The 14,575-nt window shown below is 53.4% G+C and overlaps 1 protein-coding gene and 1 pseudogene across 3 annotated transcripts in view; one reads left to right on the forward strand and one right to left on the reverse strand.

The window, feature by feature from the left end:
- ACOT7 (acyl-CoA thioesterase 7) overlaps positions 1 to 14,575 on the forward strand; it is a 105,706-nt gene that overhangs the window by 18,117 nt on the left and 73,014 nt on the right. Inside the window, exon 1 of one of the 3 annotated variants that reach the window (XM_035019922.1) lies at positions 10,088 to 10,669. The exons of the other annotated variants lie outside the window; for them this stretch is intronic. Coding sequence (XP_034875813.1) covers positions 10,650 to 10,669 — 20 coding nt within the window. The 5' untranslated portion in view covers positions 10,088 to 10,649. Of the gene's footprint in view, positions 1 to 10,087; positions 10,670 to 14,575 lie in introns of those variants that run through there. 3 annotated transcript variants of the gene reach the window in all.
- LOC118020067 lies at positions 6,747 to 7,169 on the reverse strand (annotated as a pseudogene).

The raw sequence follows: 14,575 nt of genomic DNA on the forward strand, positions 1-14,575 counted from the left end.
AACTGAGGGCAGGAGTGACCTGCCTGCGGTCAGCACAGTGGACACTGGGGCCTAGGTCTCTCGACACTGAGTTCTGTGTGTCTCATCGCCTGCTCAAGAGAGGGGCAGGTGATGGCTGCCCCTCCAAGCTCCAGTCCACCAGCCGCCCTGGACATGGCCTGGTGCTGACTTTGGTTTATGAATGGGTAGTATTAACAGTCTAAGACGTGATGTGTCTCCCAAACTCAGCATGAGGCTGAGAACTTCTCTGAGCCTCAGGGAAAGTGCGTGCCCTGATGGCCCGAAGGCCAGGGTGTTGCTCGCCCTGGGTCAGGGCGAAGACCCTGCCTAAAGTACCCGCCCCCAGAAGATTTATCTGGTGGGTCTTCGAAGCTCAGCTGGTATATATGCTTTGCTGTCACTTGGAATGGGGGGGGCGGCGCTGGGGAATGCTTCGGGGGTGTTTTCTGATTCCTCAACTTGTGTCCTGGCCTGCCTTGGCACCCCCCAGCCATCTGTAGGGGACGTGCTGGAGATGGAGGCTGCTCCCTCTCCACCTGTTGAAAGTCCCCAGGCTTCCAATTCCAGTCTCTTCTTGAGCCGGCTAAATATTTCATTACCCTTTGGGCACTTAGCAGGTGGGAACTTTAGCCTTGTAACTGATCAGGGTGAGCAAGGGTGGGTGGCTATCATTTTCAGTAAATGCCACACTTGCTTTGTGTGTTTCTTTGCTGTGCAGGTGCGGTAGTCACTCAGATGTGCCTTGTATTTGGAATCCAGAGCTTTAACGGCTAAAATGCTTTCTGGAGTCCTTCAGTGTCTCAGGGAACCAGATCCTGTTGGATTGATACTCTGCCTCCCTGAATGACAGACTGACACCCCCCCCCAGTCCTGCTCATGTCTTGTGCTTATAAACATCAGGCCCTTAGAGGTGGGGACACCCACAAGCCAGCCTGAAGTTGCCTGATTAACCCACGGCATCTGAAACATATTGCTAATATTCTTTTTTTTTTTAATTGAAGTATAGTTGACACACACTATTATATTAGTTTCAGATGTACAACATAGTGATTTTACATTTATATACGTTACGAAATGCTCACCAGAAGTGTAGTTACCGTCCTTCACTTACAGAGTTGCTGCGATATTTTTGACTATATTCCCTATGCTGTACTTTACATCCCTGTGACTTATTTATTTTATAACTGGAAGTTTGTACCTCTTCATCCTCTTCACCTGTTTCTTCCATCCCCCCCCACCTCCCCACTACTTCGTTCTGTGTTTATGAGTCTGTTTTATTTGTGTTTGTTTTGTTTTTTAGATTCCACATATAAGTAAAATACAGTATTTGTCTTTATTTCACTTACCAGAATACCCTCTATCCAGGTCCATCCATGTTGTCACAAATGGCAAGATTTTTTTCTCTTTAATGGCTGAGATTCCTGTGTGTGTATGTAACACATCTTCTTTATCCATTCCTCTATGGATGAACACTTGCTTCCAAATCTTGGCTGTTGTAAAAAATGCTGAATTAAACATCAGGGTGCACATACCTTTTTTGAATTGGTGTTTTCATTTTCTTCTGGTAAATACCCAGAAGTGGAATTGCTGGATTGTGTGGTATTTCTTTTTTTCTTTCTTTTTTTTTTTTTAAAGATTTTGTTTATTTATTTTTCAGAGAGAGAGAGAGCAAGTGGCCGGCAGAGGGAGAAGCAGGCCTCCCACCAAGCAGGGAGCCCAATGCGGGACTCGATCCCAGGACCCTGGGGTCATGACCTGAGCTGAAGGAAGACGCTTCACTGACTGAGCCACCCAGGCGCCCCTCTTTAGGGCTTTCTATATACAGTATCATGTCATCTGCAAATAGGCATAGTTTTATTATTCCTCACAGATTTTAATGCCTTTTAGAATTTCCTTTTCTTATCCAATTGCTGTGGCTAGGAGTTCCAATACTCTGTTTTGGTGAGAGTTGTCTTGTTTTTGATCTTAGAGGAATAGCTCTCAGCTTTTCACTGTTGAGTATGATGTTAGCTGTGGGCTTGTCCTATATGACCTTTATTATGTTGACGTATGTTCCCTGTATACCCACTTTGTTGACAGTTTTCATCATAAACAGATGTTAAATTTTGTCAGATGCTTTTTCTGCATCTGTTGAGATGACCATTTGGTTTTTACCCTTCATTTTGTTAATGTGGTGTATCACGTTGATTGATTTGTGGATATTGAATCATCTTGCATCCCTGGATTAAGTCCGACTTGATTGTGGTTATTGACCCTTTTAATGTATTGTTAAATTCGGTTTGGTAATATTGTGTTGTGGACTTTGCATCCACGGAAAACATATTACTTATATTCTTAGTTCAGCCATATCCAACAGGAATTTTTTTACTTGATTTTTCTTTAATTGCTTCCATGTACCTACTAAATTTTTACATTTATTTTTATATAATTAATACAATATAGAATAGAATACAGTTAAAGAGTGCAGTTAGTATTGTAAGAAATTGCCAAAATGTCTTCCACAGTGGCTGCACCTTTTTTGCATTCCCACCAATGAATGAGAGTTTTTGTGGCTCCATATCCTTCCAACATGTGGTGTTTTGTTGGTGTACTGAATTTCGGCTGTTCTAATAGGTGTGTAGTGGCTTTAATTTGCAATTCCCTAATGACCTATGAAGCTGTGCATCTTCTCGTGCTTATCTGGCATCTCTGTCTTCTTTCATGAAGTGCCTGTTCAGATCTTTTGCCCATTTTCATATTGGGTTGTTATTGTAGAATTTTAGGAGTTCTATATATTTTTAAAGATTTTCTTTATGAGAGAGAGAGAACACAAGCAGGGGAAGCAGCAGATGGAGAGGGAGAAGCAGACTTCTGCGGAGCAGGGAGCCCGATGTGGAGTTCGATCCCAGGACCCCGAGATCATGACCTGAGCTGAAGGCAGACGCTTAACCAACTGAGCCGCCCAGGTGTCCTGTTGCTTTATTCTCTTAACCATGTATTGTTTGGGTCCCTCAGCTGACCAGTGGCAGGAGCTCATTCTGCCAGGCCTTCTTCTAGGGCAAGGGGGCCTAGGAGACAAGGTGAAGTGTCCCAGCTTCCGGGAGCTCTTAGCTCTGCCCTGACCCCCATGTTGCAGGTGAAGAACAGACCCTGGAGGTGTGGTGGCTGACTTAGGGACAGTGGCAGGTGTAGCACAACCAGGAACTAGACCCCAGACCGGTGTCTCCTGGGCCCACTCGCCGTGGGCATTTCCCTACTGCCTCTTGGGGGCACCTGCCAATGTGGTCTGTGAGTTGTGCCCAGCGGGATGGGCCGTTTGATGCCCAGTGTGTTGGGTGGGGCTGTGGTTGTAGGGGCTGAGAGGGTTACTCCCCTGTCACCTTGGTCCCTTCTCTGTCGAGGTCCGCTCTCCCCAGAGCCACTGCTATTGACTTGACTGTCTTTTGGGGGCAGCCTCCTTAAAATTCAGGGGAGTGTGAGAGTGAGCCCTGGCACCGTGAGACTCAGATGGCCACACTGGCAACTGGCCCATGCTCTCGGTTATTCTGGAGAAGTCCTCAGGACCTGCTCAGCTGCCCGCTTCAGGCTTCACTGCTAGCCCCTGGGTGTGAAAGAGGACCTTGATCCGGGCCGTGGTGGGACTGGATTGTGCTGGGCGGGTAGGGCGCTTAGTGAGGCCTCCTTCCCACTCTTCTGGGGGTTGCAGGCGCAGAGCTGGTGCTGAGATGCTGGGAGCACCGTGCTTCCGGCACAGGGACGGCGTAGCTCCCGGGGGACTTGGGTGCAATTGCTGCCAGCTCTCAGAGAAATGGGCTGAGTTCAGTAAACTCTCCCAGGGCCAGTGGCTACAGTAGAAACCCAAGGTGTTTGCCACCAACATGGGATTCTCCACAAGGCAACAGCGGGGGTAGGGTGGGAGAGATGTTTACTTACTTAAATTGTTAAGTTATAATTAATATAACAGCACATACTTAAAGTAATCTGATGAATTTGACATCTGTACACACCTGGCAAACCATCACCCTAGTCAAGGTAACGACTGTGTCCCTCACGTTAGGAGCTCCCTTCTATCTCTGGAGAAGCCCTGGCAGCCACTTACCTACATTCTGTCATTGGAGATCAGTTTGCATTTTCTAGAATTTTATAGAAATGGAACCACACAGGATGTGCTTTTTTTTTTCGGCCAGCCTCTTTCCTTCAGCGTGGTCACTTTGAGATTCATCCATGCTGTTGCATGGAGGGGTGGCCCGTTTCTTTTTATTGCTGCATGTATTCCATCGTGTGGGTGGACTGCAGTCTGTCTATCCATTCCTGTGTGGACGGGCATCTCCGTCGTAGTCAGTTTGGGACTGTGACGAGGAACACCCCCATGAACATTCGTCAACAAGGCTTTGTGGGGACACTTGCTTTTCTCAGTCAGAAGGGCAAGTACCAGGAGGGCAATGCCAGGTGATGTGGTAGGTGTAGGCTTAACTGTTTAAGAAACTGCTGACCTTGGGGAGCCTGGTGGCTCAGTCGGTTCAGCACCCGACTCTTGATTTCGGTTTAGGTCATGATCTCAGGGTCATGGGATTGAGCCCCACCTTGGGCTCTGTGCCAGGGTTGGAGTCTGCTTGAGATTCCCTCTCTCCATCTCTGTCTGCCCCTCCCTGCTTTTGTTCTCCCTCTCTCTGAAATAAATAAATCTGAGGAAACTGCTGACCACTTTTCCAAAGTGGGGTGCCACTGCATTTCTGACAGCAGAGCGCGGGACTCCCGCTGCCCTCCACATCCTCACCGACACTTGCTATGGTCAGTCTTCTAAATTTTACCTGTTCTGAGGTGTGTAGCAGTATCTCCTTGTGATTTTATTTATTTTTTATTTATTTTTTAAGATTTTATTTATTTATTTGAGAGAGAGAATGAGAGAGAGAGAGCAGGAGAGGGGGGAGGGTCAGAGGGAGAAGCAGACTCCCCGCCGAGCAGGGAGCCTGATGCGGGACTCGATCCCGGGACTCCAGGATCATGACCTGAGCCGAAGACAGTCGCTCAACCAACTGAGCCACCCAGGCGCCCCTCCTTGTGATTTTAATTTGTATTCTCCTAATGTCTAATGATGTCAAGCATCTCTTCATGTGCGAATTTTAACACCCACAGTTCTTGTTTTGTGAAGTGTTTGTAAAAAAGCCTTTTGCTTCTGAAAAAAATTGGGTCATTTGTTTTGTCACCGTGAAGCTTTGAGAGTTCTTTTTGTGGTCTGTACATGAGTCTCCGTCCTTCCTGCCTCTGCTGGCCCCAGGGCGGGAACTTCTGTGGGAGGACAGTGGCCTCTGACTCTAGGAAAGACCGCTGGGGGTTTTCTCCAGTTCTCCATTCTGAGTGCCCTCTGATCGGTTAGGCTGATTGACCTTTGAGTTTGGAGTTGTGTCTCTCTCACATCCTGCCTTTCTCCTGGGCTCTGGTCTGTGGCAGCTCTGACCTTCTCCAGCTTCCAGATGCCTTGAAAGCTGAAGAAAACAGCTGCCACAGATGTCTCAGAGAAATGCAACCTTGCTCGTGCGTAGGGTCCCCGGAGCTAGTTGACTGCTTAGTATCAGAAGCTCTGAAGCCGCCGCCTTGTCCAATGCGCGTGGTTTTCTTCGGGCTCAGTTCTGCGAGCTCTCTCCTGGGCCTGAGTGTTTGGAGGTCTTGCCGAGGCCGAGAGTTCTGGAGGTGGAGGGGTGGGCCTGTTTCCCCGCAGTGGTCTGCAGCAGGTGTTGTGGTGACCGCTTTATTGTGCTGTAACTCGCATCCCGTTCGTCCCTTTAGTCTTGAGTGCAGGTCCGTGTTTTCTGGTGTATTCACAAGCTGGGGCAACATCACTGTGATTTAAGTCCGGAACATTTTCTTCACCCCTGAAAGAAGCGCTGTGCTCTTTACCTCTCTCTCCCCATTCGCCTCCCCCAGGCCATGGCTCTGCCAGTCAGTCCGCTTTCTGTGTATGGATTGGCCTGCTCTGGACATTTCGTGTCAGCGGAACCGTGCCCTTTGTGATGGCTGCTTGTTCAGCATCGTGTTTCCAGGATTCTTCCTCATGGTAGTGTGCATCCGTACCCGATTCCCTTTTATAGTCAAATCCTATCCCGTCGTGTGCATGGACGGCATTTTATTTGTCTGTCCCTGCGTGATGGGCACCTGGGCTGTTCCCTCCTCTTTTGGCTATTAGGGTCATGTTGCTGGGAACCTTTCCGGACATCTAGTTTTATCATTTAAAGTGGTTCTTGGGTGGCACCTGGGTGGCTCAATTTGGTGAGTATCTGCCTTCGACTCGGGTCATGATCTCCAGGTCCTGGGATTGAGCCCCGCATCGGGCTCTCTGCTCAGTGGGAAGCCTGCTTCTCCCTCTCCCTCTGTGATCTCTCTTGCACTCACTCTCTAATAAATAAATATATTTTTAAAAAATGGTTCTTGGTTAATTTACTTATTTATTTTTCAGCAAATACTTTATACTTGAGAATCTTTACAGCTTACATTTCCATTCCATTATTATAAGACATGAAAAACAAAAAATTGCAAGTAGCATACAAACTATAAATACAGCCTTCCCACTTTACTAACCAAATTCTTACTTTCCAGTGTTACTTCCCAATTTATGCAGGAAACTGCCTGCAAAGCTGAAACTGGTTAGAAAATTCCTTATAGTTTAAAATATCTTTCTCATTTTAGGAGAAACCAAATACCCAAGCATCAAAATTAAAAATAAACTGAATTGTCACAGTCCATTACTGTTATTGTTACTAGATCCACTTCATTTGCAGGTGTCCAAAATAGAAAACAAATAATTCTTTATCTTCAAATTCATCTGTTCTTAAAATGCTACTTAAAACTTTGGTGGTTTTCTGGTTTTTGAAGTACAGTGAGATGATCAGGCAGAAAGTCTGGTTTTTTCCTGCAGAGGGAAACACTTGAGAGCTTCAACAGGAAATCTCTGCTGTATTTAATTCTCTCTTTTTTAACTGGAGACTGATGTCGCCGTCGTTCATTATGACCTTGAGAAAAGGCTTGCATTCCGTTCGTCTTACATCTGCTAACTCCACTTGGTAGGCAGTGGGTGTTGCATGATTATTCATTTTGAAAGTTGAAAGGCAATACTGCTCCAGGGGGAGAAAAGTCAGATGACGAGCAGGTCTTGCTGGTTGAAGCGGTTTACCACTCAGTTTTTTGGTTTCCATTATCACAAAGACCTTGAGGTTCCGTACGCCTCAAGGTCGGGGAGGATTTCAGGGCAGGAGTGTCGCCATGCTCAGCCCACACGCGGCGACCCAGTGCCCCGCTGCCGGGAGAGGAACGGCTGCTCGGGGCCAGGGGCGGCGGGGGTGGCCGGTTCTTGGTTAACTTAGAACATGAGAAACCACCTCCGGGTTGTTCCACTTTGTACTTATTTACTCGGAAGGCTGGCGAGGGACGGTTCCTCTCTGTGGGAAGTCGGTGTGGTTGTGGAAGTGAGGCACCGTCCTCGCCGCTTTGATCGAGCTCTGGGTGGACTCGTAGGTATTTCCCTTGTTGTGTCACTTCCTGCAGATTTCCCTCATTGCATTTCCCTGTTGGGTTGGTTGGTCTTTTTTGTTAAATCTCAGTTCTCCTGGTTTAGGGTGTGTGCATGTACCCATCCCATTGAGCCTGCCTGTCATTCAGTGGATCGGTCCAAATCTGAAAGATGTCTTCCCTGTGAGGAGAAAATAGGGAGAGAACTCCATTTGGGTCTGAACTCTGCGGTGTGTCTCAAGCTGTCCTGTAGATGGCGTTTTCTCAGTCCCGGGTTTGGGTTTACTTAGCCAGCCGTGGCAGCATCCCCGGCCGGCGCTGGCGGACTTCTCCATGAGAGATTGCTCACTCCGGTGTGGCCGCTTTCGGGATTCCCCGCGGGCCCCGTGAGGACTCTCTCTTTAAGCCAGGCTTGGAGCGTTTTAATGATCTTCCCATAATTGAGAAGGAATGTGGCGGGTCAAGTTGTGCCTGCATCTCGTCCCTGAGTCATCACCCCATCACCCCATCACCCCATCACCCGGGGGGTGTTTTGCCGGGAAGGATGGCAGGTCTTTGCAGCGTGCGGGAGGCTGCGTCGCCCCTGGCCCAGCACCCTCCGGGGACGCCACCTCGAAGGTGCCGAATGCCCCGTCCTCCAGGTCTGAGTGGTGCGGGCCCGGGGCCACCCTCCTCGCCTCTGCGGGCCTGCTTTCCTCACAGGTAGAAGCTGGGGCTTGAAGTGAGTAATTTCCAGCATCTTTTTCGACTCCAATTTCCTGTGATTTTAACGGATCTGAAAAGGTCACGGGCACATGCAGTGTTGGGAGTGGCGGGTGGCCGCTCCTTACCTGGGGTGGGCCGCGTGCCCAGCATCCCCAGGTTGAGACCAACGGGGAGAGAGAAGCCACTGTTGCTTAGGGAGGCGGCCATGCCTGCATGAAGGAATGGGGCCAAGTCCAAAGGGCACAGCATCCGGGCTGAGGCCCCCCCTCCGAGTCCCATCTGGCCGGGTCTCGGGAAGGGACGAACAGAGACCATGCTCGTGCTTCGGTGGGGCGCGTTCCTGAAAGTGTTGAGGAAGGGAGCTGACGAGGCCTGTCTTAGGGAGAAGGCCAAGCTGTAAGACAACTGTGGGATGGCTGGGGGTGGGAGGGCCTGGAGGGGGCCCTGGTTGTGGTTCTGGGTGCCTGGACACATGGCTCTGGGATGCCCCGTGGCTAGAATGGACACCCATGACCTTGGGGGCCTTTTCTCTGACCGGCAGGTGATAGATGGGCTTGACCAGACCCAGCACATGGCCCACTGTGGTGATCTGGATCCTGAGTGGCCTGTGGGGGCAGCACTCTTGGCCTTTTCCAGGGGAGGGGAGTGGGGCCAGGCTTCTGTGGGCAGGGAAGGCAGGGGGAGGGGTAGGCTGCTGACCAGGTGCACACGGGGCCTGAGCGCCCAGCTGACCGGAGGGGACCTAGGGTGGGTGGGGTGGTGGCCTCCGTCCATTCTGTGTCTCCCAGGCACTGGTTCGCTCTTTGATTTGACACCTGTTCACGGCACTTTGCTTTGTGTCCTGCGTGGTGCCCGGTCCTAGGGAATAGCAGTGAGCAGGATGGCCCTAGGCCCTGCCCTACAGGAACAGTCCTCGGGCCTGCCTGCAAATGGGGTCACTTCTATTCAGGATGAAGCACCGTCACGGACAGCTGAGGAGCCGAAGGAGGTCTGCCATCCTGCCAGGGCCCCCATCGGGCTGTGTGGGTGGGGGAAGGCTTTGGGGAAGGTTTTCCGCCCAGACTCTGCCCTGACTCCCCTTCCTCCAGGTAAACATTTCGGGTGTGGTCGGTGGGCCCGTCAGGACCCCCTCCCCTGCCCAGCTTCCGGGCGCTAAGCTGAGGACAGCCTTGGCCCTTCCTGCCCCGGCCGGCCTTCCTATGGAACCTGCCGCTGTGGTGGTCAGTCTGGAATTTTGCTTCTGTCTCCTTTCACAGAAAGGTGGGAGGACTTGGGACAATGGTAGTTGTGCCTTTAGGAGCACTTGGGCCGTATTTTAGGGAGGACGCCAGGAGCTGGGAGCATGCTGGCCTTTGATGAGTGAGAGCGGCCACAGGCTGAGTTTGCCTGAACCTCACTGGTGCTCTGGCCTGTTGGTCTCTTGAGCGCACTACCTACCGGAGTTGCCCCACAGGCGAGGTGGACCCAGTGCCCAGGAGCCAAGCCAGGTCGACAGTTTTCAGGAAGAGTGCCCTCACGTGCCCTGCATGGGGGTGGCACGGGCGTGGGAACAGTAATTATGCATCCAGCCTCCTCTCCCGGGGCTGCCACCGTCACACCCGCTCCCCGGCCACTCTGATGGCTTGCCTTCTTTCTTCCCAACACCCAGTGGGAGGGGAGAAGGGCAGGCCCTCCCTCGGAGATGGAAGGTCTGCTCCTGGCCGCCTGGCACCCTAGAGGGGAGGAGACAGGTCTGTGTGGTGGCGGCGGCTGCAGGAGAGCAGGGGCTGGTGGAGCTGCTTCCCCCGCCCACTTCCCTTCCAGTGGCTCAGCTGGGCCCTAGAGGGGAGGAGGCGGGTCTGAGTGGTGGCGGCGTTGGCCGTGGCCGCGGGAGAGGGGCTGGGGTGGGGGGGGTGGAGCTGGCTGCTTCCCCCGCCCACTTCCCTTCCAGTGGCTCACCTGGCCCCTAGGGCTCTGGGAAGTAGCCTTGGGACAGGTGTCAGATGCCGACCCCTCTGGGCAGGATGTTGGCTCTGCCCCTGATGCGGCCCCTCATTGTGCCTCTCATGCTGGCCTGAGACCCTCCTCCCCTGTCTGTCTCAGGAAGCTCAGAATGCTGGCCGTGGAAGGCTGGCAGTGGCTCCGGGCCTGGGGCCCAGCCTTTCCCGAGGCCCTGGACAAAGTCTGGGTGGGCGTTTGCCCTGTCTCTCGGCCCCCGTCTGCGTGACTTCTTGATCTCGTGGCACAGCAGCGGAAGGGCTCAGAGATGTGCTTCTTCTCCACTGTCATTATTTACAAAGCGAGGTTTCTATGACAACCGGCTTTTGGTAGACTCCTCGGATTGGTGAGGCAGCCTCTTCCTGGTTAGACTGGGCAGCCTGGCTTGGTGGGGACTTGGGACGGTGCTTTTGGAGGGGGAGGGGGGTGGCTTGGCTGCCACTAACCCCCTTGCTTCTCTCGGGACCCAGGACGAAGCAGCGGGCATGGCTTCCCAGTTGAGCAGGTACCACCCCGTCTCGCACCCCCTCCTTCTCTTGTGGGGGCCACTGCCTCAGATCGTCTGTCTGGGGCACTTTGACAGGGTCAGGTTGGAGAGGGGATGCGGCCCCTGTGTCCAGTGGGTGGGCTGGCCGGCTTCACGGGGCCAAGGACAACTGCCTGCTCTGGTTCTTGCTGTCTCAGGATGTTAGGTGGGCCTGCAGGTGGGACCGGAAGTCCAGCCCCTGCATGACCTGCCCCGGAGCCCGGCAGGGTCACACCCCGAATGCCCGCAAGAGGCCAGCCGTGAGGGCTCAGCACCCTCCCTCCAGGCTGGAGGCCTCGGGATGGCGGCAGCTGCTTCTCTCGGCAGCCTTACTGCTCCCGGTGCTTCCCTTTCTCTTGCCAGCCGGTTCTGTGGTTGTGCGGGGCGCCGCTCTGCTTCCTGCCGGCTCAGCCGCCCCTGCTCTGGGTTCTTGGGATCCGTGGGTGCTGGTCAGCTGGCTGCACCTGGAACCTTCTCCCGGTTCATTCCCCTGTCCCGGCCAGAGTGTGAGCTGGGCATTCGGGTGTGATTGGCACCTCCCACTCCTGCTCTGGGGCCTGGACGAGCCCCCAGGGACTTTTTCCTGGCCCAGCCATTTCTCCGTCCCTGCCTCACCTAGGGGCTGTGGTGGGGGCTCTGGGGTTGAAGGAACTTTGCTGGAACCTTCTTAGGCAGCAAGTTGGAGAGGATAAGCAGCGTCACTGGGGCTTCTGATTGGCAGGGTCCCCCATAGAAAGAAGAGGTGTTCACATGTGCCTGCTGGGGATTGGCCCCATCCCCCAGCCCACGTGGTCCTGGCATGTGCCTACCCCCGGTCAGCCCCACAGCTCCTTTCCCACCAGGAATGGCAACGCCTGCTCTTCCTTGTCTCTCTGCCAAGGTGGCGGCTCCCTGCACTGAGCACGAAGGAAGCTACTGCTGTGGGTTAGGTCAGGGCAGAAGCTCCCTGGGGTTGTCCCTGCCCAGGACAGCCCTCGCTGCCCAGCAGGGACCGGCCCAGGGACCTTTGGCACAGTCTGTGAGGTGTCCTTAGCACTGCTCTGCAGGCCCCCGCCTGGACCACAGCAGCAGGCCCGGTGGCTCTGCCTGTATTTGGTACAGGTGGAAATCCCAAGAGGACTTCATCTGTCCCGGAAGTCCGGCTGGGCCTGGTGCTGCCTGCTACCTTCTACCTCAGAGAGCTATTTTAGCTTTCACTGTTGGATTGAGGACCCTCCCCCACCCCCAATTACCACGGAACTCATGCTGCAGTGCTGTATTTTATTTTATTTTTTTTTTAAAGATCTTATATATTTGAGAGAGAGAGTGAGAACAAGCAGGGGGAGCGGCAGAGGGAGAAGCAGGCTCCCCGCTGAGCAGGGAGCTGTACTCAGGGCTTGATCCAGGACCCTGGGATCATGACCTGAACCAAAGGTAGATGCCTAACCGACAGAGTCACCCAGGCGCCCCTGCAATGTTGTATTTTAGCGGGACATTTTGGTGTCAGAGTCAGAGAGGCTGGCTCCACGCTGGCGGGCTGCAGGAGGGGTGGGCAGTGCTCAGCCTCGGTGCTGGGGCCTGGCTTGGGCTGGCCGGGCTTGGGGTGCAGGGGCTGAGTGTTCAGGCTCGGGCTGCAGCCACAATCCCCAGGTCCTGTGGGGCTCACTTGTCACTCACTGCTGTCTTCTGTGTGGGGGGCACCGCCCCCCTGACTGTGGGCATCCTGTGGCTGCCATAACCAGTGACCGCAAACTGGGTGGCTTAAAACAACAGAAATTTATGTTCTCACAGCCTGGAGGCCACAAGCCCCAAATCCCAACTCCCCCTCCAGTTAGACATTTCGGGTGTGGTCGGTGGGCCCATCAGAACCCTCTCCCCTGCCCAGCTTCCGGGCGCTAAGCTGAGGACAGCCTTGGCTCTTCTTGCCGGCCTCCTTGCTTGGCGGGGAGACTGCTCCTCCCTCTCCCTCTGCCTCTCCCCCTGCTCCTGCTTTCTCTCTCACTCTCTCTAATAAATAAAATCTTAAAAAAAAAAATGGGAAAACAAAATTTGAATGAGGGACCACATGTTCTCCTGGCTGCCCTCGCTCCTCAGACACCTGCCTGCCTGGAGATGAGCAGGCCAGGGGCGCGGGAGCTCTGGGGAAGCAAGCTGGAGAGGCCCCGAGGGAGTGACTGGCCTTTCAGGACAGCCCTGCCCAGTAGCTCCTGAGCAGTGGGGGCCATTTGGGGCCAAGGGGCGTGGAGTGAGCTGGGCTCTGGTCTCCTTGCCTCTGCAGTAACTGCAGAGTGTGGGTCAGGATCAGGACCCAGGGAGGGAGGCTCGGGCCAGCACCCTGTGCCTGAGTGGCCAGCTGGCCTGGGGAATTAGGACGGTATTTGTAAAGGACCCAGGGTGACCAGGAAGGGTGGGGGATGGCAAGCATCCCAGTGAGCTTTCGTGCCCGACAGCATGTGGTCTGGAGCTCCTGGCATTTACTCCCAAGTGCCCGGGCTCCTGGGGGCAGCCGGATGTTGATGATGTGGGGTTTCTGGGGACCCTCAAGTGTCGCAGGATGGCCGCAGGCACCATCTCAAAGGCTGCCTCCTTATCAGTCTCTTCCTCAGTGCCCCGCCGGATGTGGGCACTTCCTGTCTGCCCTTCTGTGGGCCAGCCATGGGGGCACAGCTCCACTTGACGGACAGGCACAGGAAGCCCCGAGGGGGGAATCGGGCTCCCCCAGAGGCAGGCTCTGGTGCTTCTAGGGAAGGCTGGACTCAGGTTTCCCCGAAGTTCTAGAACCCGGGGCTCTGCTCTCCCTGGCCAGCCCCCTGCCCCCTTGCAGCCCCTGCGGTCAGTACCTGTGCCCCGGGAGGACAACCCTCTGGGCAGAAATGACCCTCTGTCCTTTACTAAGTTGAAAACGGATACCAAGGAAAGAGGTTGATAACAGCAGTTTTTGTTATTTAAATTGGCTACCTCTTATCTCAGAAATTCGGGCTAATGCTAAGGTTTTGTTTTTTTTTAATTTAATTTTATTTTTAAGCCCGAATTTTTAAAAACTGGACAATGTTTCTAAAATTTTTATTATTTTATCTTTCCGGTTTTATTGTGATGTAGCTGACGTAGAACGGGGTGTTAGTTTTAGGCATGCGAGGTGATGTTTGGTACGTGTCTGTAGGGCAGAAGGTTCACCACAGCGACCCTTGACCTCTGTCGCCTCACAGGTTTGGAGATTTTTTTCCCCTGTGGTGAGAGCGTTGACCATCTACTTTCTCAGCAGCTTCCATGTGTCCGGTGCAGGACTGGTACCTGGAGTCCCTGTGCTGTCCTCACGCCCCCAGGACTTGTTTACCTGGGGGGTCACCCCACCCTGCCGCCCCCCTGCCTGGCCCCCAGCAGCCAGCGGGCTGTTCTCTGTCTGAGCTCCCTGTTGTCAGATTCCACATGTACGTGAGATCACATGGTGTTGTCCTTCTGTCTCCGACTTCTTTCACTCGGCGTGATGCCCTCGGGTCCATCTGTCATCAGCAGTGACAGAATTCCCCCCCGCCCCCCCCCTGTTGGTTTCCGTATCCCACGAGAGCTTTATCTGTTCACCCCCCCACCCCCGGATGAGCGCTGTGGGGGCTCAGCTGTGGTGAGTGCCACCGTCATGAACCTGTGTATCTTCTGACCTCGACCTTAGGTTTCCTCGGGGTAAATGCGCAGAAGGAGGATCGCTGCATCATGTGGTTCTGGCTTTAATTTTTTAGAGATTGTGGAGAACAGCGTCTGCACGGTCTGCATCCCCAGCAACTGTGCGCGAGGGTTCCTTGTCTCCGCATCCCGCGCCAACCCCTGTTCTCTTTTGTCGTTTTGATCATAGCAGTTCTGACAGGTGCGAGGTGATCTCTCATGGTGGTTTTGATTTTCATTTCCCTGATG

Source organism: Mirounga leonina, unplaced genomic scaffold, assembly GCF_011800145.1.
Source record: "Mirounga leonina isolate KUSES-001 unplaced genomic scaffold, KU_Mleo_1.0 Mir_173, whole genome shotgun sequence".
Classification (NCBI taxonomy): Eukaryota; Metazoa; Chordata; class Mammalia; order Carnivora; family Phocidae; genus Mirounga; species Mirounga leonina.